The following is a 23,620-nucleotide window of genomic DNA, read 5'->3' on the forward strand; positions in this document are numbered from 1 at the left end:
ACACACACACACACACACACACACACACACACACACTATACTGTACTGTACACGCACGTCTGCAGCTGGACTGCTGATCTCACACACTCGGCCCGGTTGAATATTCATCATCATCATGCACTGAGGAGCTTGTGGGCTCAGCGATGCAACAGCCCAGTGGTGTCAATTAGGGGACCAGAATCTGTTGTGCGTTACTGACAGAGCAGCATTGATTTAAGGGCCGAAGCCTCAGAGTGACCTTAACAACATGGACGCAGCACTTCAATGAGCTTCCACAACAAGACGGCGAGGAGCGATTGTTAGTTAGGGCGCCATCTTTGATGGAATAGAGGAGGAGGAGACTACTGTAAGTGTAAGAAAGTTAGAAATTAATGAGTGTAATGGGTGCGAAAATATGGATAAAATCTCCTATTGAGGTACATGTCATTTTTAGGGCTGTCAAAGTTAAGGTGATAGTAACGCGTGAACGCAAATTTGTTTTCACGCCATTAATTTCTTTAACGCACTTGGTCTTTTGGAGGTTGTAGCAGGCTCAGTTTTAAAGCTAGAGTGAAGATACTGGCGTCATGTGAAACTAGAAAACCTAAAGAATCCATTGGTACCAACCATGTCTACTAGCTCGTCGATTAGGAGGAGGTTAAATAACGCTCCAAACTTAAGCTAAATTCTGGCGAGGAAAATCTGGCATGGCCATTTTCAAAGAGGTCCCATGACCTTTGACCTCAACATATGGGTACCCACGAGTCTCCCCTTCAATCACATGCAGTTTGGGGTTGAGTCATAGTCAAGTCAGCACACTGACACACTGACAGCTGTTGTTGCCTGTTGGGCTTGAGTTTGCCATGTTATGTTTGGAGCATATTTTTTATGCTAAAGGCAGTACCTGTGAGGGTTTCTGGACAATATCTGTCATTGTTTTGTGTTGTTAATTGATTTCCAATAATAAATATATACCTACATTTGCATAAAGCAAGCCTATTTGTCCACTCCCGTGTTGATAAGAGGATTAAATACTTTCAAAATCTCCCTCTAAGGTCGCGATTAATCATGCACAATCATGCAATTAATCGTGATTAAATATTTTAAACGATTGACAGCCCTACTAATTTTATAACATAGCAACATACAGAATATAGTGATACAGTAATTTATTTATTGGCAAAATTACCACATGTGAATGTACTCCTTCTGGAGTATTTCTATTCATCAGTAAATACAGAGTATGTTTTAATTATAGCTGCATAACTTTATTTATACATCGTGTAGAGACAAGCTGAGAAAACCAATGAAAAAGTGCCGATGTTGGGTTTTCACGCTCTCATTTATGTCTGTAGATCATAAATGTTTTATAGAACGAAAATTTTTTAACTTTGAATTATTCATATTTTCAGTGATTTACGATGGCATACAGTTGGGATAAACTCACTTTACATGTAAATAGATTGTAATGTAGTTTTGCTTCTTACATTTTTCTGCTCTATTTGTATGTATACATAGTGAAACCATATTTTTATGCCTCCGCGCCGCTGACAACCGTGGCCGGAGGCATTATGTTTTCAGGTTGTCTGTACACTTTTCGTGAATGAGATATCTCAGGAACGCCTGGAGCGAATTTCTTCAAATTTGGCACAAACCTCCACTTGGACTCAAAGATGAACTTATTAGATTCTAATAGTCAAAGGTCAAAGATCAAGGTCAATGTGACCTTACGTCCGTGTCATTCTCGTGATATCTCCAAAACAACTTGAGCAAAATTCTTCAAATTCTGCGCAAACCTCCACTTGGAATCAAGGATGAACTGATTCGATTTTCTTGGTCAAAGGTCAAGGTCACTGTGACCTTACAGTACATCCATCCCTTTCTCGTGAAAGCGATATCTCAGGAACACCTGGAGGGAATTTCGTTTTATCTGGCACAAAAATCCACTTTGACTCAAGGATGAACTGATTACAATTTGGTGGTCAAAGGTCACTGTGACTTCACAAAACATGCTTTTGGCCATAACTGAAGAATTCATTTGCTAATTATGACAATTTCGCACAAATGTTTAATAGGATGAAATGATGAGGTCATGACATTTTGGACAGACATGGACGTAAACTGGAACTTGACTGGTTGGCAGCAAATCTAGTTTATAGTCTTGAACTCATCCTACCGACTGGGGTCTCTGCCGACCCCAGAGGTCTACTTTTTGTCATATCTCACTGTTGCTTTATTGTATCATTCCAATTTGTCATGACTTTATCAATCAATTTGTTCCTATTGACTTCATATCATTATTTTCTGTTTTAATTAGTGCTTTTTAAAAAGACCAATGTATTGTGGTCCTGGGTGACCCCAGTCAGTAGCACCCAATTGCAGTCAATGGAGTTAAAATATTTAAAATATAATAAATAGATAACATGTTTTCCATGAGCCCTAATTTAAAGTATGGGGTAGGGGCACTCTGTCTATTTTCATAGCCTAACTAATAACGTTTTTAGAAGAAATAAGTTAATATTTTGTTATAATGGTTGTTTCTGACAGTAGTTTATTATGGGGTCCCCAGGGGCCCCAGTCGGTAGTCCTTGTATGTTAAATAGGTTGGTAGGATGAAGGTTAAGGTGATTATCACAAAAAATTGCAAATTTTTATAGCCGTGCATTATTTTTCTTGTACTTTAGGTTCCTGGCAGCTTTATACGTTGTTAAATTGACTATATGATATGTTAGACTGATAGTTGAGTTTGTGCTGAAAATAAGGATACCATGAATGTGGGGTGAGGACAGTTTGAAAGTGATAAACAAAGACAAAAATGTATCATAGAAAGTCAGCAAAAAAAATAACCAAAATGAACCTGGTCTCTGGTATTTCATCAAATTGATGCCACGATCCGGTAAATCCAATGTCACCATAAAGCAGACCTGCTCATTTATTTGCAACTTTGCCCACAAGTACATCCAAAATATGACTCACTGAAAAAGTAATGAAAAGATCCCTTCTTAGCACATCTCCAGTGGGATAGATGGGGCATAAAACACAGTCCCTTTTTTGTGCAAAAATGATGTCTACAGTTCAGCTGAAGCTAATATGAGGTTCAACCGTCTGATTTAAGCCAAATCAAGTGGGAATTTGTTACAGTTACAGTCCTTTTGTACAAAAATCCCCTTTTTTTGTTCAAACAGTGTTTCCTTGTTGAGTTGTGGTGTAATGATATAAAACAACGAGGGGATTTTGTGCTGCAAGAGAGTGCAACTTTAAAAGAGAAACTCAAGATTCATAATAGCTTCAGCTGAACTGGACCATGATTGTTCCTTCATCTCGTACATTAAAATTGCATTAGGAAGGGATCCTGTTACAGCCAGAGTTGATAAGAGGAACAATTACATTGACCAGTAACTCAGAACTATACATTAGTGTAATTACATGTAAGTATTGTTTTAAGACGGACTTGAAAAAAATGTAAACAAGCTACCTTCCTTTAAATGGCTGTGACAGCTGAAAATGTTAATTGTATTCAACTGTGTTACTTATAATTTGTCTGAGTCCTTTGTGGACCAAATGTCTTGTTTGTAACTAACAAGACTCCCTCTATGAGTTACAAGTCATACATTCAGTTAAAGGTAAAATACTGAAAGTAAAATATGCATTAAACATTACAGTTTTGTCAGAGCAAAAACTCTCCACTATCTCCGAGAGCAGACGGTTTCTCTGCAGCATATTCTTCATTCTCTGCTTGGTTAACCTTTGCCCTCCACACCTCTCTCCTTCCACTGACCCTCTATGAAAGTGAGTTTGCCAAAAACTGAAATACTACGGAGCTTAGCGCAGGCCTTTCAGCGTGCCAGCGCATCTCTATTCGCACAATGGCCAGCGTAGAAATAAGGAATGGCTCTGCCACGAGGACCCAGTCAGGTCATTTGAGCAATACGGTGTTTAATAACTTATCTTGAGCTGAGCTCCGTTAGGCTCCGTGGCTTAAATGGAGCGGAAAATTGGGAGTGTGCAAAAAAAAAGAGGACTGTCTTACAAACTCAATTACTCCCTGGAGGCAGTCCAGCAGATATATATCAGGTATCCTCGTTTTTTTTTCTTCACAAAGATCCAACGTCTGGTCTCATCTTCGGTGATTAATAGAGAAGAGAATCAACTGAGGATCAAGTTAAATTAGAGCAGAGATAGATATGGACACTGGCCCAAGTGTTCATTATCAAGGAAAAGCCACATCAAATATACTTCAATTCAAAGACACAGACGGGGAAGAGAAAAATGGGACAAAGATTCAGTTACAGTTGAGAAATTTTATTCAAATAAATTAACATAATTCACATTAAACAAAAACAATCTGAATATAGTGTTTGTGTTAGAATAACTCCAAAAACATTTGGTCAAACTCTCACATGATATGAATTAAATACATAAAATCGACAGCTGCAGTAAAAGATAAAGTAAGCATATTCCGTCACAATGTAAAAAAAAAAAAAGTGAATATTGAAATAAAACAAGTGCAAATGACTCACAGTGTCTCTGACGGTAGGAAAGATAGATTACATCTTTCACATAAGATAGTGCAGAAGTGCAGCTCTTACAAATAGTATTTTTTATATACACAACTAGAGCATTTAGAGCTAATAAGTTATCCTTTTCTGAGCACTTGAGGGTTTTATATTGGATTGTATGAGAATGCAATTTAGCAGTCGAATTAATAATCTGAATAAAAAACATGATTTTGAAGCTTTACCTTTCATACATATAAAAATGTATGCACCTTTTTTTCATACAGGAAAGCTAACGTCAAAATCATGTATGACTTCGAAGGCTGAAGTTTTGCCCACTAAATGGAATGGGAATAATAATACACATTCATATAAATAAATTAGCTTAAAAACATTGAAATAAATATTGCAAGTGCTCCCTTTTTTTTAAACGTTAATTAACGAGGAAAGTTTAGTGTCTCACCAGAGTTACATCCTCCTTTCCTTCACTTTGGAGTCTATCTCTTTTAAGTTTCCATCTCAGACTCGGAGTTATCCAAATGAGACACGGTGGAGCTGTACCACTCAGCACTCTCTTCTTCCTCCTGTACTCCGGATCCGCCTCCTCCTCCTCCTCTATCTTTTCTCTCGTTCAACATTTCCATGGCTACTTGGTGGTAAGGGTGTTTGCGTTTGGTGTGTCGGCGTAGCGTGTTGCGCTCCGCGAAGCGCGTGTGGCAAAGTTGGCACTGGTAGGGTTTCTCTCCGGTGTGGACCCGCTGGTGGCGCTGGAGCTCACCGGCCTCCCTGAAGCGTTTGGCGCAGATGGGGCACACAAAGTTCCTCTGGCCTGTGTGGATGTGCTTGTGTCTCTGTTGAGGAAAATAGAACATTTAAAAAAACAAAGAATCTGTGAAACTATCACTCAACACTTTTATTAATACACCTATAATCAATATTTTTATATTAAAAGGGATAGTTTGGGTGGTTTGAAGTGGGGTTGTATGAGGTACTTATCCATAGTCAGTGTATTACAGTAGATGATGGTCGGCACGCCCCCAGTTTGGAGAAACAGACAGGAGTCACCACACAGTATCAAAACTGCTGTGGACGGAGCCGGCAACAAAACGTATGTTAGCCGCCTAAAAGAAAGGTTCCACCTTAAAAAGTCAATATCAGTTGAATTGTAAGCTATATTTAGAATATTTCTGTTGGTTTACCTTGTCCTGAGACGGCTATGCAGTCTATGTTTCTGACGGGGAACTGAAGCCTATGCTTATCTATGCTCTCGCAAACAGACTCCATTGAAAAAAGCTGTAATTTCACCTCACAAAACATGGGAGTTGCTGGTCTACCGCTGCCTCGATCAGTTAGTTTGTTTGTGTCATTTTGTGACTTTGGTTAGTTCGGATTCACCAAAGTCACACAATAACGCAAACAAACTAACCGATCGAGGCAGCGGTAGACCATCGAACCCCGTGTTCTGTAAAGGAAATTTACATTTTTTTTTTCAATGGAGTCTGGTGGCTTTGGCGAGAGCATAGACGGCTTCAGTTCCTCGTCGGAACAGGCTGTCTGATGGCAAGGTAAATCTGTGAAAATATTCTAAGTATAACGTACACTTAAACGGATATTGATTTTTTTTAAGTGGGTCTTTTTTAGGTGGCCAAAATCTGTTTTGCTGTCGGCCCCCGTCCAAAGCAGTACATTACTTTCCTCCTGTGCTGGTACTGCTGTCTGCTTCTCCAAACTGGGGACGTGTCGACCGTCATCTACTGTAGGTAATACACTGACTATGGATAAGTAGCTCATACAACCCCACTTCAAAACACCCAAACTATCCCTTTAACAATGGATCACATGACTACTTGTATGTGAAAGGGGTCACTTGTAGTGATGAGCTTTGTGGCATCTTTCAGCTCGTTCTGCTGATTCACCAGTAACTTTACTGTTTTGGTTCAATCTCACAGCAGCGTGCTCGGCCGCAACGGGCAGCTGTTTTCAGCTAAAAAGCTCTAAAAACCCACAGTACAATAACCAAACGACAGACAGACAAAGCTAGCGACTAGCTGGTGAACATAGTGGAGCATTTAGCAGCTAAAGAGACAGATATTTCCCTCAGGGGTTATTGAACTTATTCATCAGGTGGCCACAAACATGACTCCAAATCAATGCGAATGTTTCTCCATGTCTGCTGGATGTGTAAATAAGCAACTGTTTGCTAACAGATCAACTTAAAAAGTGATAGAATTGTGTTTGCAGCTTGTTTCTGCTGCACCCAAGTGGCCTAAAAATCATTTATTGCTGGTTTAACAGTCACTGCACTAACAATTTGTGACATCTGTTCATTACTTGTAGTGATGATGAAATGATAGTATAATTAGTGTAATTTGCAACTGACCTGCAGATGGCTGGAGCGTTTGAAGGCTTTGCCGCACTGCTGGCAGACGTGAGGCTTCTTCTGCGAGTGTGTGATGGCGTGGCGCTCAAGGTCGGAGAGGTAAAAGAAGACACGCGGGCACAGCTGGCAATACAGCACCCTGCGGGCGGCCATGGCGTCGGGCGATTCCTCCGGAGAGAGAGAATCCAGTGGGTCGAGGGGGTCGAGCTTATCGGAGGCGAGGATGGCTCCGATGGGAGGGGAGGGAGGAGCGGCAGCGCTGGAGAAGTAAAGATGGTCGTCCAGAGGTAAATGTTCCGAGTGCAGGTCAGACGGGTCAAATCTGGACTCCGAGGCCGGCGACTGGGACTCCGAGCTGGGCTGAGCTGAGGGGTCAAAGGTCAAGCTAGCGGACTGTGGGTGCGGAGAGGACGCTGTTAAAGTTGATGGCTTGTTGTTTTCACTTGAGACTTCTTCAGCAGATATGGCTTCGCTTCCAGGGTTTGAATTGGAAGAGCTGGTTTGAGAATGGAGGTTTGTGCTGTGGCGGTCGTTTTGAAGAGCGGGAGAGGAGGAGGTGAGAACAGAGACGGAGTTTACACCGGTCACTCGTGACAGGACTTCAGGGGGGTTGTTGGGGCTCAGCCTGATGACGGGGTGGGACAGCGTGGGCAGAGGTGATCCTAACGCGGTGACCTGACCGGAGGACAAAGGGAGGGAGATGGGGGCGGAGGCCGCGGTGATCTGGGACAACTGACCGGTGGAAGGGTCGAGGACAGCGATAGGGGTGGAGGTAGAGTCGCCAGAGGAAGAAAGTACAGATGAGAGGAGGAGGAACATTTGGGTGGAAGCACCAGGGCAGGCCTGAGTAACTGAGAGGGGAAGCGAGGAGAGCTGAGGAGAGGAAGAGGAGGACGACAGGAGGAGAATAGGAACGTTAGTAGACGGGTTTGTGAGGATCTGAATGGGCTGGCTGGGGATTGATATAACAGCATTAGCCTCCTGAACCAATTTAACACTCGGCTCTGTGGTCTTAGAGGGATCTGAGTTTGTAATCGAACTCGTGACGACTTCTGGAGTCTTTGTCTGATCGACACTTAGTGATGGAGAATCAGCAGCAGGAGCTGGTAAGTTGTAAAGATGATCAGAAGGTGCTTTTAGTGCATTATCTAAACTTTGGCTGAGGCTAAGATCTGCTGACGCGGACAACTGCGGCGACCCCGTTCCTTCTACCTGATCCTCTGACGTGGAAGCATCGACCTGCGGCACTTTTAATCCATCTGGACTGAGCGTGTACGGTATTCCCTGGTCGTCTATGAGGAGAAGGTTTTCGGTGTCTATCGAGGGGAGGGAGGTGAAGACAGAGCTGGAGAAGAAAGAGGGAGACAGGAGAGAGTCTTCAAGTGTATCTGTGGCGTCCGTACGCAGCACAGAGTCCTCTCCTTCACCGCCATCGTCCTCTTCTACTACATCCCTGTCTCCTTCTCCCTCGTATTCGTCGACCTCCATAATCAGCGAGCTTTCGCAGCCGCAGTCGTCCAGAAGGCGTTCACACCTCCTCTCTCGACTCTCTCTCTTCTTGGGCAAACTCAAGTCCAGCGGTTCTGTCTGCTCCTCCGTTCCCTGCTCGGCAAACGTCCTGCAAGACTTTAAGTCCATTTCTTGCAAAAATAGAGGACTATTTTCCTGAATGTCTCTCTCTGTAGTTTCCTCTTTAATCCCTTTCAGACTCAAAATTGTAATTGTATGAGTGCTTGAAATGAAAGGAGTTTGTGACCCATCAGTGTGAATGATTTTAACACCTGAAACACGTCTCTCTTTGCACATTGTGTCCCCCCTCGCTGCCTCTGCTTGGTGGAATGATTCTGGCTTAGCTTCCTCAGTAACTTCCTTGATTCCTCCTTCCTTTTTAACAGCAGATATTAGGATTTTATTTTTGTTTTTTCCTGCTCCAGCTGAGACCGAAACAGATCTCCTAAAATGCGAGAGAGCAAAGTCTTTGGTCAGGCTGATGGCAGAGTTTGTGATTGGCCTCTTGCACCGTGGGGGAACGACAATTTTGAGTCTGATTGGCCGGCTGCGTAACACAGGCACCCCAGTCTTTACCGTGATTGGCTGCCTGAGCACACCGATCTTACTTGTTTCCTGAGAGGCCGGCTCACAAGTCCCGCCCACCTCTGGCTTATTCCCATTGATTGATGGAGCAGCCTGGCTGCTGGTCAGTGCTGCTCTGACAGGGCACGGCTGGAGGTTACCTGGTACAGTACTGGGTGAGATTTCTTCCTTTGGGTCCAAAAAAGCCTCTGTCACTGGCCCTGATCCCTCTGCACATCGGCTGCCATTTTGGACATCCAGGCTGCCACTGGTCAGGACTGAAGCCAACTGAGAATCCATTTTGGGGCAGACCCATTTATATTTCTATAAAAATTGGAATAAAATAATAAATTAGAAACTCAAGAGAAGCACATTAGAATATAGAAAAGCACAATTCATGGTAGTAAATGAAGGGAATTAAAGAAACATCATGGATGGCTGAAAGTGAAGGTGATTACTGGGGTCAAGTTCAGTGCAAATAAAATCACAGATTATTCTGTGATATTACTATAATAATAATAATAATAATAATAATAATAATAATAATAATAAATTGGATTTATATAGCGCCTTTCAGAAACCCAAGGACGCTTTACAAAGGGGGCACACAAAATCATACTAATAAATAACACAGAGGAGAAACTATAGCCAAGTCATTAAAAGAGTGATGTGTATAATAATAATAATAATAATAATAATAATAATAATAATAATAACAGGCTGGATGAGACTCAACTCCTCAGTCCGAAATGATGATGCCTTCCTCCTCCTCCTCATCATCATCATCATCATCACACCGTCCTGGTATAATTGTGATGGTTACCTTGCATGATCCGAATTTATTATATCTCATAGCCCATTCAGAGAAACGCACCGGATCACAGCAGAGAAACAACATCTCTCTCTCTCTCATACTTCTATCATGCACATGCAGCATACATAATAAAACACATTTCGCTTTGGAGCAATATTCATATCCCGCTTTGGTTTTAAATGCAAAAAGCCTGTTTTAAATGTGTCTTTAAGCCGAGAGGAGTCGGTGGAGGTGGAGGACGCCATTACGCACACAGTCCCCGGTCCGAAACACCAACATGATCATGGTGACAGCTCTGACAGCTCTCGGACCTGGGACTCCGCTAGCGCTCAACGGAGGAGAGAGAAGCGTGTATATTTACAGCACAGGACAGGACAGTCGCGGTGTGGATGAGAGCGGATCCTCTCCCTGTGTGTGCCCCGGTAGCTTCCTCGGACCTACAGCCAGCCATTTTAAGAGCCGAGGGTCCGAGCCTCCGAGAGCAGCTCAGAGCTCAGAGCTCAGAGCAACGCAGCTTTTACAGGACTAACTTTCCCAGCGCGCTGTCATGTCCTCTCCAGCCCTGTCCACACATTTAAACACTATATGTTAAACTCTACTCCACCCAGACAGACTCTCTCTGCATAGGGGACTGGCTTACCCGAGCTGTGGAGACTTCCGGAGGACCAAATATGACTGTGCAGTGTAAAGAGGGTGATGCTGCGAATGCCGAGGGAGGGAGGGGTCAAGGGGAGTTGCTATGGTGTCGCAGCCTACCGGGTCCTACCGGGTCCGTTGCTATGGTGTAGCAGCCTACCGGGTTCTACCGGGTCCGTTGCTATGGTGTCGCATCCTACCGGGTTCGTTGCCATGGTGTCGCATCCTACTGGGTTCGTTGCTATGGTGTCCCCTTCTACCAGGGTCCGACTAGTAGCCATGTTCAGCCTATGAGTACTGTTGAACCTGCAGCACTGCTCTGAAAGGCTCTCTCTCTCCGTGCTGCCTGAGAGTCACAGAGACGGGAGGCAGAGCAACAGAGTGATGAAGAGGAGGGAGAACTTGAACTGAAGAGGTGTCACATGTATAAAAGGAAGCCATGAGAGCAAACAGTTCAGTTGCAAATATTACTCCACATAATTACCAGCTACTTTGCAGACTAAGACTGTAAATACAAAACAGCAATGTTATGTCATTTTGTCAGCAGGTAAAGTTGCATTTCCAAACAGCAGTGGTGGAATGTGCATAAGTACATTTAGTCAAGTGCTGTACTAAAAGGGACTATTTGTAACTTTCAGAAATGCTTGTTAACAGCGACACCTGTGGCGGTTAAGTCAACGAAAGTCAGCGTCGGGCTCGCGCTTGCTCGCTCTAAATAGACATGAACGAGCATCCCTCAACACAGTGAGGCGACACACGTCAGCTAAAACCACAATATCACTCTATATTTCAGCTGGTTGGCAGATATATTAGCAGATATAAGGACATTTTAAAGGTGCAGTGTGTTGGATCTAGCGACATCTAGCGTTGAGGTTGCAGATTGCAACCAACTGAAGCTTCTTCCGTGTGCCGAGCGTGTTAGAGAACTACGGCACATATAAAGGAAACCAGAGAGCAAATTTCACATTACTTTATTTCACATCATCAAAAAACTTACAAGCCTCAAGACTTGATGCGTCAACAGAGGAAAAGAAATATCACACAGTGAAATATATCACAGAGTCAAGCCATTATGAGTTATTATAGCATGTATCCATGCATTATATATATATATATATACTGTACACCCTCATATGGATTGCATCGACAGTACGCGTTGGCTCAAGCTGGAGGAGAATCTAAATAATGCTTGAGGGGCTTTGCAGATTATAATTGCAGCCGCAGTTTGATAGTATGCATGAGATAGAGGGTACTAAAGGTCACGAGCACTGTTCGAACCCGTGATGCCACAAACACAGGAGCCACAAGAGCTGTGGAAAATGTTTCAGACAGACCACAATCGGATAGCATGGATAGTTTAAGCAAAGCTGCGGAGTGGAGAAGGAGGTGATGCTGTGTGTGAGGAGTGTGTGTGTGTCATATTGTGACACGGTGTCGTGAGTGTCGTCGAGGAGGTCATCACTCCACGTCATCGGGCTCACATGCTTCAATCTCTGACACCAGCCGGTGAGGGAAGAGCTTATACTGGAACCATGTGGGCTCTGCAGCACAAAGAGACAACAGCTGTCAATAATCATGTTATTACGACTGACGTGAAAAGATACAGTGGTGGTCCGAGGTTTACCGAGGTAGCAGGCCGGTGGCTGCAGCTCTCCATCGAAGCAGGTTTGGGTTGCAGTGAAGCTGCACTGCTTACGAGGGTGTTTGCAGTAGAACGTCACATTTTCCCCGTGAGGAACCACGGCGTCCGTGACGTCGAACGGCCAGCGCTTCACTCCACCGATCACCACGCGGCTTCTCTCGGCAGGGATGAGACAGCGAGCTGTGGAAAAAGATTTGTTTCGCAATTGACGTGTTCCCTTCTAGACACGACCCTGAACATACGGGTTGTAGCTAACAGTGAAAACAAAGGCAACAGTGCTGACAGAGCTAACAGTGTTAACCTGGGGAGGGTGGGGGACCGGAGGGGGGGGGGGCGGCACGGTGGTGCAGTGGTTAGCAAACCCAACTTGGGGCCCTTCTGTGTGGAGTGTGCATGTTCTCCCCATGTTAGCTTGGGTTTTTTCTGGTTTCTCGAGTCTCCCACAGTTCAGAGAGGTTGGCAGGTTAGGTGTATTGTTGACTGAAGGTCACCTATAGGTGTGAATGTGAGCGTGACTAGCTGTCTGTCTCTATGTGTCAGTCCTCTGATAGTCTGGCGACCTGTCCAAGGTGTACCCCGCCTTCGCCAAATGTCAGCTTGGATCAGCTCCAGCCCCCCCACGACCCTGAATAGAATAAGCGGTTACAGATAATGGATGGATGGAACTGGAGGATGGGTGCTACGCTTCCGCGACAGTTGCCGTATGAAACTAGTGCAGAACAGTGGCCGTGAGCTAGCCAGTGGGGCACGCTCACATGCATGAACATGCGCTAAAAGCATGCACAGCCCAGCTACGTAAACAAAGCATGGAGAAATTACAACACACACATAGGGAAAGTTACTTCATTCTCTGCTCAGGTAGACATTATACTCCTCTTAAAGATATTTACAAGACAAATAGTTGTTTGCTGCTATATTAATGCTCTGGATATCATATAGAGCATCTTTAAACTCATCAAATGCATACATTTTGTTTGTGGCGTGGCCGTTTAAAACATCACTCACCTCTGCAGTATGGGGGCGATGCACTCCAGCTGCTGTTGGACAGGCAGGTGACCTTCTGGGGTCCGTCCAGCAGGAAGTTCTTTTTACAGAGGTAGTGGATGTCGAAGCCAACTTCATATTCAGTTTTCTGGACAGCCACCACGTAGCCCTGCTCCACCTCTCGAGGAGGCTGGCAGTACACTTCTAGAGAGAGAGAGAGAGAGAGAGAGAGAGAGAGAGAGAGAGAGAGAGAGAGAGAGAGAGAGAGAGAGAGCAGATTATCAGCCTGTTTATTCAGGAGATCCACTAATCTTTAAAACATATAATAGAGTGCTCCTGGTGACGGCTTCTGGTGGTGGCCTCTGTCCTTCTTTTCTGCTCTTATCTTTACTTTCTTTCAACAACAGGCCATGCAATACCAGGTTTGGCCACTAGATGGCAAAAAAGCACTGTGTACCAGAGCAGTAGATCTTAAAATGTGAATACTTGAAGGGGTTTGTGTGTCTCCTTCTTTGATTCACTCTTTCTTTTACATAACCTACACACATGCACACAACAAACAAAAGAACATCTCTACTAAATAAAATGTGTTTCTTCAGTCCATTCAATCACACATGCACCACCGTTCTCCTGCTAACCTTGACAGATGCACGAGGACACACTGACTGTAAAGACGAAGCAATACTCACACAGCCAGTGCAATGCCCAGTGCACTTACTTTTACAGATGGGGTGAGGGTACTGCCAGGTCTGATTATCCTGGCAGAAGTTTTCACTGCTCCCCACTATATCCGCTCTGGAGGAGAGAGAAGGGAGAGAGTGTTGGAGGCAGATGGCAGCGTGTCATGTACAGTACTGACAGCTAAAGGAGCTTCGTCTAAACAAAAGTGATGAAAAAAGGTGTAAATGATTTCCTTTTTACACTCTGTCTCTCCCTTTCAGAGTGTCTGAATTTTGTGAGCACAGTTCTGGCTGACACATCCACTCGGGCTCATCTTATCCTGCCGATGAGTCAGTGTGTAAAAGGGGAGTCAATACAAGATTAGACTGTAATGACCTAGTTAGCTCAATGGAGAGATCGTCAGCTGGGAGATCAAAATGAATTTCCTGCCATTCATCGCTCATCGCCCGCCGTTCCACAACACCTCTCCCACAGCGGTGGAGAGTAACTAAGTACATTTACTGAAGTACTGTACTTAAATACAAGTTTGAGGTGCTTTAGTTGAGTATTTCCATTTTATGCTACTTTATACTTCTACTCCACCACTATTCAGAAGGGTATATTGTACTTCTTACTTCACTACATTTATCTGACAGCTACAGTTATTAGTTACTTTTCAGATTTTACATTAAAAAACGTATCATATGTTTATAAAATACAACACGGTGTTAAAGATTAAACCAGAGCTTCTGAGCCTTTTGACCTCTTACCAGAGATGTGGACTTGAGTCATATGAATTGTACTTGAGTCAGACTCGAGCCACTAATTTGCTGACTTTCGACTCGACTTGACAAATCAAAAAAGACTTGCAACACGACGTGGACTTTAACACCAGTGACTTGTGACTTCACTTGGACTTGAGCCTTTTGACTTGAGAATAGTCTACTTGATACCTTCCCCCTAGCCCAAAGATTAAAAAGTATGTTATTTAAAAAGTGTGCCACAAATCAATTCATTTTCTGAATCAACTAACGTTAACGCTGTCCATTCCCAGCAAGTCAACACTAAATTCCAACCTAAGACCCAACCGACAGCATCCAATCAAGTTGCAGGAGACAACCATGAGGAACTAACGTTGCGTTACTGAGCACCAGTTGGAAAAAATGATACCAAAGATAATTTAGTTTGCGCACAAAAACTACATGGTAGTCAACAAAACTAATTGCAGTACGCAAAACGTGTGGGTTGAAAATAACATGACACAAATGTTATTAAATTTGGTGAAAAGCGCATTATGACTTGTTTGGGACCCGAAACTCAAAGTTTAGGACTTGACTCAGGACTTGCTTGCTTTGATTTGGGCCTTGTATGCAAAGACTTGAGACTTACTTGTGACTTGCAAAACAATGACTTGGTCCCACCTCTGCCTCTTACAGTAAAGCAGTCTCTAGTTGGGGCTCCTGGTCACGATTCAGATGTCTATGAAATGTTAGTTCCACTAAAGAGACATGGCTTTGTTTTAATAACTGTTTAAGGCCCAAATAAGTAAAAAGCTAAAATTAGAGAATAGTTACAAAAAGAGTTCAGATTTGTGTTGCAGAACTTTGTTTGTTCTTCTTTCCTACAACGAGGTTCATCTCATGACTCCTCAGATTTATCTTGTGACTCTTTGAATGGGGTCGACCAACAGGTTGTGAATCACAGGACTAAAGTCTTAAACAACGTGAGCCGATGAGTGCAAAACCATGGTAACGCCATTCGCCTCTCTCAGAGGCCATCCTTACCATAATAACACTACTTTAGAAGCAACGGAAGTCAGACGGCGGCTGGCGGTACCACGGTTTTGCACTCTGCGGCTCACGTTACTGCAGTTTCACAAGCGAAAGGCTCCCTATTTAGATATGAAGGGCTCATTCTAAGCTAATGAAAACACAATGATTCTTAGTTTCAGGTGATTATACACTAATGAGAACATAGTTAAGAATATTATATTACATTTCTGCTAATAGATCCCCCAAAATGTTACACACTGTTCCTTTAAGTAGGATTTAAAATGCAAGTATACCTGTTGAACTGGTACTTTTACTTGAGTAAAGGATGTGAGTACTTCTTCTATCACAGCTCTCCTGTAATCAAGCCATCCCTCCACTCCCTCCCTCTTCTTCACACTCCATCCCCGTCTTCTCACTTCCTCCATTTCTACCTTTCGTATCATTTCAGGTTTTCATAGCCACTGCCTACGCACTCACAGCCATAACCTCCCATCGCTCCCCATCTCTCACCCAGACAGGCAGCTGTAGCGGATGGAGGTTCCTGCTGTAGCGTCGCCCTGGATGCTGAAGGTGTTGATGATCTCTTCAGTCAGAGGGCAGGTTTGGGCGGCAGCAGGTACATCAGGTGAGCGAGTCTCTGGAGGTCAAAGAGGAACAGACATTTGAAGACTTTATTGGCAGACCTTTTACTTAAGTAAAAGTAACAATACCATACAGTAAAAGTACTCCACTGCATGTACAGGTCATGCATTGAAGGAGAAAATGCCCAAGAAAAACAGTCATGTTATGTAATTCTTTCATCAGAAAAGTTGCATTTCCCACAGCAGTGGTGGAATGTGCCTAAGTACATTTACTCAAGTGCTGTACTTAAGTACAATTTTGATGTACTTGTACTTTACTTATATATATATACAGTATATCCAAATTATGCATCTTAATACTTTCCCTCACTGCTCCTACAGTTCAGTTGCAAATATTGTACATTTTTACTCCACATAATTACCAGCTACTTTGCAGATTAAGACTGTAAATACAAAACCTATGAACTTCTAACATGTTGTGCATTGTTATAGATTTACTACCCAACGGTGTAAAGTGATTAAAGCTCCTCCTCCACCAGCTACTTTACTAAAATGCTGCTTACACACTAATCCACCAGTCATACTTTTTGCAATAATAAAATCTAGGCACACTTTACTTTAAATCTCCCTATTTAGCATTCAACATTTGATAAAATTGTTTATAACACCTTTTAATGGAGTTATTAGCAGATATAAGGACATTTTAAAGGTGCAGTGTGTTGGATCTGGTGACATCTATTGGTGAGGTTGCAGATTGCAACCAACTGAAGCTTCTTCCGTGTGCCAAGCGTGTTGGAGAACTACGGCGGCCGGCGCGAAAACGCAAATGGCCCTCTCTAGAGCCAGTGTTTGGTTTGTCCGTTCTGGGCTACTGTAGAAACATGGCAGCGCGCTCTGTATGTAAATATAAATGGCTCATTCTAAGGTAACGAAAACACAACAATTCTTATTTTCAGGTGATTATACACTAAAGAAAACATACTTATTAATATTATATTCCATTTCTGCCGATAGATCCCCTTAAATGCTACACACTGTTCCTTTAAGTGTTTCTTAATGATGCATGTTTTATATAATCACAACTGTGTTTTACTATATTATATCATTCATTATCTATTTATGCACCAGCCTCCACTTATTGTCACCCACAGGGGGAGTTTTAGCTGTTAACACTTATATCTTACTCGTAGTGGAGTGCTTTTACCTTGTACTATTACTACTTTTACTACTTAAAGTATCTGAATACTTGTTCCACCGCTACCCTGTAGTGACAGTGATGTGTTTAAAGCTCCTCAGAGAGAAATGCAGCAAGACTCAGTATGCATCTAATGTGCATTTGTGATTCAAAGGCGTAAATACGACCCAATATAGGTCAAACGATTACCAGCACAAACACAGAAAACACATTAATCAGCATGCAACTGATGGATGTGGACGTGATTTTGCAGGTGACAACCTTTAGCAAGTAAAGACGGAAGGAAGCATCCTCATTTGACTCGTATTAACCAGGGGTTCTATTTATTTTGTGACCCACAGAGGCGTTTCACTCAATGTCTTGTTCTATTTAAGTTGAAATAACCCCTCTTAGGTAATAAATCAAAGTTCGACGAGCAGGTGAAACACCTCTCCGAGCTCACAGCTATATATCTGCGATTGTATAACACCTGGCACCGCTCATCCCTGGAAGTTTGAGTGCCTCACGCTTTTTGGAAATATAAATATCAAGAGTGGTGCTTGGAGAGAGGCTGCAGCGACCCGGGCTCCATCAAGCGCGGGGTTTTCGGTGCTGAGCGCGGCTTTGAAAGGCAGAGACAGCTCTTGCCTGAGGGCTGTCTTAGGTATCTGAAACCGAGAAGCGTTAATATAAGAATGTAAAGGGACCTATGGGAGAGGGAGAGTTACGAGTGTGTTTGGCTGCGGATGAGAGCCCGAAGCTGAGTTTCTGTTTTCACATATCGCCCTCCTCCTGCCTCCTCTACTGCTGCCACCCACACAGGCTGCTGCACCAAACTGCTACGAAGCAGGTATATATCAAATTCATCTTTTTAAATATCACAAAACTGTGATTTTGAATGAACCACAACGTTAAATACACAGCAATCTGATTGAGAGCAAAAGATGTATGTTTGTACTCTTGTTTTTCTCCCACAAACACACACACACACACACAGATGCATGCAAGCAGCACAAACTAAATAGCCTCAAGCTGCATGCTTGTCCTTGGCTCCCATTGTAGAGAGAGACCTTATCAGAGGCCTCAGATGGAAGAGGATGAGAGGAGAAAAGAGATGAGAGCAAAAGAGGATGAGAGAGGAGAGCAGAGGAGAGGAGAGCAGGGAACAGAAAGGCCTGGAGCAGCGTGAGCAAGAGAGCTCTCTGACTCTCCTGACTGTGATCTGTCGCCCACACACACACACACACACACACACACACACACACACACAGACACACACACATAGAAACTCTAACACATGTGCAATCCGCCCCCCCACACATACACATCTAATGTATACAGAAAAAATCTCTACCTCTCTCCCATAAACACTCACACAGTAGATGCACATTCACACCCGCTCTGTGCCACTTTGACAGTGATCTGCCGCCCACCGCCTCTCAACAGGCATGAAGGAGCTCGACTCACACTCTAACACACATGCAAAGGGACACACACACAATACAAACGCTCTCACACGTTCAAAACCCACCTACCTTCTGCCTGTCTCTCAGCAGGAGGATATACTCTACGAGAGCTGAGAATCGTATCCTCATTTCACATCTTTGAAAAAGATGAAAAATCTTGAGGGTGAGACCAGGACCCAGCTGGGTTGAGGATTCCTAAGACAGCGTGTTTACTGTAGCTCCGTGGTGTCTGTGATTAATGCAGAGCTTTAAAGCTGAAATTGTGCCGTTTTTATCAGAGCTGTCAGAAGCAATAAGCAAAAAGCATATTTCCAGGTGCTGCATGTTGATGAGATGTGTGGAGATACTAAGAAGTATTGATGGCTTTACTTCATGTACCGCTGTGCAGCCTCATGACACAGCGGTGGTGGTAATAAGGCTGCACAGCGGTAGAACAAATATTGCTTTTTGTGAGCCACTTATTCAGATTTATCTCTCTTTTTTTTGGCTCTATATTTAGCCCGACATAAAGTTGAAACTACATGATTATCTCAGGGCTCGGCGGTACTTTGCTTGTAAATGAACCTGTAAACACTGGGAAGTCCTTTCGGTCCTTCATCAGCTACTCATGCTTTTGTCTCTGCTCTGGCGCCTGTGGCTATACCTCGGTGCATCTTTAAAGCAAACCTGCTCACATGTCAGTTTTAGGTCAATTAAAAGGTTGTTTCTAGCAAGCACAAGGCTAGACATGTTCTCATCCAAACTCGTCACATACTGACACTTTGTCAGACCCTTCGGCTTCACTTTATCCGTCGCACTAAAAACGTGCTTAATGTTGTGAAATAAACAAAACACTTGCTTAGGTTTAGGCTACAAAACCACTTAGTTAGGTTTAGGGGGAAAAAAACGTGGTTGGGCTTAAAATTACTACATTTTTTTACAGTGCAAATGACTGGAGTTGTAAACACGGGCGTTGTAAACATGCACAGGACGCGAACAGCGATCTCCTGGATGAAAGCCTTGTGTTTGACCCATCCACCTCCCCTTCCCAGCACCTGGTGTGTCTCTTTCACTCATAATACGTCACCACAGCACTTTCCCTGAGCGTTTACTGGTGCTGCAGATGGGTTAATAGAAAGCACGGTGCATACCGGCGTGAAAGGGTACCTTGTGCGGTGGTATCAAACGCAGACGGCTATTACAATTTGTCAGTATTTGACGCCCTGGGAATGAGAACGGGCTGGTTAGACACAACATTGGTGAAGCTTATTATGAATTTATAATGCTAGATTTTTATTGAAACTGTGTTCAAAAAGTTCATCTTGATTCCATTTTTAGGCTGTAATTTAGGTTTTTGTTGTATTATCTTTCTTAATCCTGTATTATACAGTATATTTAGGGTAGTTTACTGTGTCCACTCTTGAATAACAAAACAGAAACACTATACAGTCTAATTTGGTCTATGTGTAGACTAGATAATATAACATGGCCCACAAAATGAACCGATGTAGTTTCATACCATTGGTGTTGCAATAGACCGTGATATTTAAAATTGAAATATTGATATTATGTTAATAATACATCTATAATAACCATTGTTTAAATAATCCTCTTAAATCATTTTATATATACAGTTTTGGTCACGGACTCTCTCTCCACCTCCCTACACTCATGTTTTGAATGGTATTGATTTGCTAAAAAAGAGACAAAACGCACAATAAACAAAGTACAGATTAATTTGACTGAAAGCATTATTCTTTTTTAAATTTTCTATAGATATTGTGATAACATCGTGATTGTGACTTCTTTTGGCCACGATAATCGTGTAGTGAAAATCCGATATCGTGACAGCCCTATTTCATACATATGTATAACAGAAGATATAGACATCTGTGCTGTTGTGGTGCACACACATACACACACACACACACACATATATACATGTGCATCCATATGATCTTCACACACACACACACACACACACACACACACAGCGTTTCTTTCCTCTTTGAACTTATCAACAGTTCAACAGTAAAAATCTTCCGACAGTCATTATGAACAACTAAAGCTCTGGTTGCTATGGTGATGAGGAGAATAGGTCCCAGTTGTGCAATGTCTCAATCGACTAAACCACAGACGGGTTTCATTCCTGAATATCTCTCTCTGTCTGTCTGTTTTGCATGAAGACAAAATCATACCCAAACACATCAACTGTACACACGCACGCAAAATCTGCTGCTTCTGTTAAATAACAGACAATATTACATTTGAGAAAGTAATAAATACCACAGTAACATTCCTCCACATGTTCATTACCTGTGTATGAATTCCTTGTATTATGAAGGAACCTGAAAGAACATTTTTCTGTTGAACTCAAACCCACCTGTGCAGATGGGCTCATCCCCACTCCACTGTCGGTCACCTTGACAACGGCGAATAGTGGCATCCAAGCCATTGGGCAGCGTGAATCCTGGCTTGCAGCGCACTTCAAGCAGGGCGGAGAAGGAGTGAGTGGGAGAGAGGAGGCTAGCCTCTGAGTTGTCGCTGGCGGGCAGAGGCCAGGGACAAGTTCGACCTGAGGAGAGGAGAGACGGTCCAGAGGGAGGAGAGAGACAATCTCAGAGTGTGCTGGATTGTTAAAATGGCACTAATGAGGTTGTATAACTAGACTGGATGCATTCACACAATGCCCACTTTTACAATGCACAAGCATAATAAAAAGCTTGTGTTCAGCTCTGACATGGGGCGCAGTTTGAGCCCAGATTTTGTGCATAAAGGCTTCAAGGAAAACACCCACCCACACACAGATGTACTGTATGTTGGCACAGCTGCATATACACACGCACACACACACACACACACACACACACACACACACACAAACGCTTTTAATGAGTGAGCCCACAACAGTGTATACACAGTGACAACTGAGGGCACACATGCATACAAATAGTTACCTGGAACCACACAGCTGAGACCACACTGGCCGTCACACAGACACTGGCGCTTGTTGCCACAGTCTTTGTCAACCTTGCAGGGCCGAGGACACGTCGTCCTCCTCCGCTCCTCTCCAAGAAGTCTCTCCGGACACGACCCTGTGGTGACACCACACACACTATCACACACCATCACAGTCTCTTTGTTTGCTTCGACTCCATTCATGGCCCCCGTCGTAAAAAAAAAAAAGGGCCGCAATGAGATTTTGTTTGCCAATTCTGCTTTGTTTTTGAAGGAAAGTAAATTCAGTGTGGGTGGCCGGGCAAACATTTGCCACCCAGGTTGCCAGATGAGTCAGTATTTAGATGGCAGGCTTTATTACTCTTTGCCATTCAGCTATCAATCTTCTTTCTGTGAATAGTGTTCAGTGTTTTCTCATTGAAGAGTGTCTAAAATGTAATTCATACTTGAACAGGATCAGTCCATATAGGAGTTAATCTTAAACCCCTCCTCATTTCCCTCACTTCTCCAGATGTATCCCATCATAAAACCAAACTCTCGACCTATACATTGCAACATTTCCAACATCGACACACCCTCAATGTCCAGAACATTTGAGGGGGAGAGAAGGGGAGTGGGGGGGCTCCCCATTTTTTCATTTCTTAGAATGAAAACATGTGTGCTACTGTTAAGCCATGTGACCACAAACACACATGTCCCAGAACAGCATGGAGACACAGTGTACAGTACACACACACACAGGTCTCCTATGACACTAGAAGCCCCCCACTCCATCACTCCATCCAACACAGATCAGGCATCCCATAATTAATTACCAACTAAAACAAAAACAGAAGTAAACTTACTTTAAATTACATTGACTTACCGATTTACTGTACGTTAGTGGCAATCCAAACTAGCACACTTTTCTAATTCATCGTAACATTACAGATTCAATTAACGCACTATAAGTCCGTTGCATTTTTAACTGTTAAACAGATTAATTGCACAGACCCAAGCCATGCTTACATGGTTATCTTTATATTACAACACAATGTACAGAGCGACAAAGCATGCAGGGGAAAGTGCAGAGTATATGCAGGGCTCAGCGCTCTCCCAGGTGTGAGTGATGGAGGGCTTACCTTGCGCCTGCGGGGACACCGTTCCAGACAGAGCCCACAGGGACAGCAGCAGCAGTGCACAGTCCATCCTTGTAGCCGGGCCTCAGACGATATGAGGGAGGGACGCACAGACACAGCATTTTTAAGGAAGGGGGAACAAAGGGTGGGAGGTGGGGTGACGGGTGGGAGGTGGGGAGAGGGTACAGCCCAGGAGCACACATCTGGTTCGTGTTGAGGAGGAGAGAATTGGGGGAAATTCCAGTCTGAAGAACCTTTCACCCATTTCTGTTGAGATGGCAGATAAAGGCGACGACTGTTGCCCCCCCCACACACAACAAACAAACAGGGAATGCTAACAACAGAGGAAACTGGACTTTACTTGATGTCATCAATGCAGCATTTGCTCTCCTATATGCATCCAACCATGCAGTCCAGTGTGAATTCAATTATTTAATTGATGTGTAGGCCATTTTGTAATCACAATTCGTATTTAGAAGTATTCTAACTCAGCTGTATTAGAGAATTAATCTTATTTGTGATCCCCATAAACATTGAGTGCATTTAATTTAGAAATGTGTAAAATACTCCTTAAATGTCCAAGGGAAGTAGCATTGCCTTTGTTGGGCAAGAAAGCGTATTTGGACTGTTTTGCCTATCAAAGGAATGTACACTATGTGAACAAACAGGGAGGATATCGAAACAAGCAGTCTGCAGACATTTCACCACATATTATAGTCTGGTTATCGGGCTTAAGTTGATAAAGGAAGTAGTCATCCTCCTGAAATGTGACCTCTGTTGCCTTCTGGGCAACACTTGGCTTTATTTCAAGATGCAAGCACACAAAGCTTTAAGGTTAAATCTAGGGGTGTGGTTGCAGATTGCAACCAACTGAATACTCCTCCGCTCACTCCTCCCTTTCCAAGGCT

At 43.3% G+C, this 23,620-nt stretch overlaps 2 protein-coding genes across 4 annotated transcripts; both read right to left on the reverse strand.

Moving 5' to 3' along the window:
• Positions 1-4,222: 4,222 nt before the first annotated feature.
• Positions 4,223-10,926, reverse strand: LOC141778902 (uncharacterized). Of its 3 annotated transcripts, none has more exons than XM_074653447.1 (3): positions 10,383-10,926; positions 6,856-9,252; positions 4,223-5,326 (listed from the first exon to the last, which is right to left on the reverse strand). In XM_074653447.1, exons 2-3 carry the CDS (start codon positions 9,226-9,228, stop codon positions 4,982-4,984), a joined length of 2,718 nt encoding a protein of 905 aa, XP_074509548.1. In that variant the 5' UTR covers positions 9,229-9,252; positions 10,383-10,926; the 3' UTR covers positions 4,223-4,981. The 3 variants fall into 3 exon arrangements, with proteins under 3 accessions (XP_074509548.1, XP_074509546.1, XP_074509547.1); XM_074653445.1 differs by lacking the exon at positions 10,383-10,926 and adding an exon at positions 9,995-10,373; XM_074653446.1 differs by lacking the exon at positions 10,383-10,926 and adding an exon at positions 9,665-10,373.
• Positions 10,927-11,333: 407 nt separating this feature from the next.
• On the reverse strand, positions 11,334-22,874 carry ntd5 (ntl-dependent gene 5). The gene is made up of 8 exons (XM_074653448.1): positions 22,716-22,874; positions 21,594-21,731; positions 21,020-21,211; positions 15,947-16,073; positions 13,723-13,799; positions 13,026-13,208; positions 12,003-12,200; positions 11,334-11,919 (listed from the first exon to the last, which is right to left on the reverse strand). The coding sequence occupies exons 1-8, from the start codon at positions 22,780-22,782 to the stop codon at positions 11,837-11,839; spliced, it is 1,065 nt and encodes a 354-aa protein (XP_074509549.1). The 5' UTR covers positions 22,783-22,874; the 3' UTR covers positions 11,334-11,836.
• Positions 22,875-23,620: the final 746 nt, after the last annotated feature.

The sequence above is a fragment of the Sebastes fasciatus genome, chromosome 12 (genome assembly GCF_043250625.1).
Source record: "Sebastes fasciatus isolate fSebFas1 chromosome 12, fSebFas1.pri, whole genome shotgun sequence".
NCBI lineage: Eukaryota > Metazoa > Chordata > Actinopteri > Perciformes > Sebastidae > Sebastes > Sebastes fasciatus.

What these genes read in the sequence shown, in the direction of transcription:
- LOC141778902 (XM_074653445.1), bottom strand. Translation starts at nt 10,027, where the DNA reads ATGATCATGTTGGTGTTTCGGACCGGGGACTGT. An exon ending in TGTTTCGGACCGGGGACTGT is followed by an intron (nt 9,253 to 9,994) that starts GTGCGTAATGGC and finishes CAATTTTTATAG; the next exon opens with AAATATAAATGGGTCTGCCC. An exon ending in AACGCTCCAGCCATCTGCAG is followed by an intron (nt 5,327 to 6,855) that starts GTCAGTTGCAAA and finishes TTTCCTCAACAG; the next exon opens with AGACACAAGCACATCCACAC.
- ntd5 (XM_074653448.1), bottom strand. Translation starts at nt 22,782, where the DNA reads ATGGACTGTGCACTGCTGCTGCTGTCCCTGTGGGCTCTGTCTGGAACG. An exon ending in GGTGTCCCCGCAGGCGCAAG is followed by an intron (nt 21,732 to 22,715) that starts GTAAGCCCTCCA and finishes GTGTCACCACAG; the next exon opens with GGTCGTGTCCGGAGAGACTT. An exon ending in CCCTCACCCCATCTGTAAAA is followed by an intron (nt 13,209 to 13,722) that starts GTAAGTGCACTG and finishes CTCTCTCTCTAG; the next exon opens with AAGTGTACTGCCAGCCTCCT.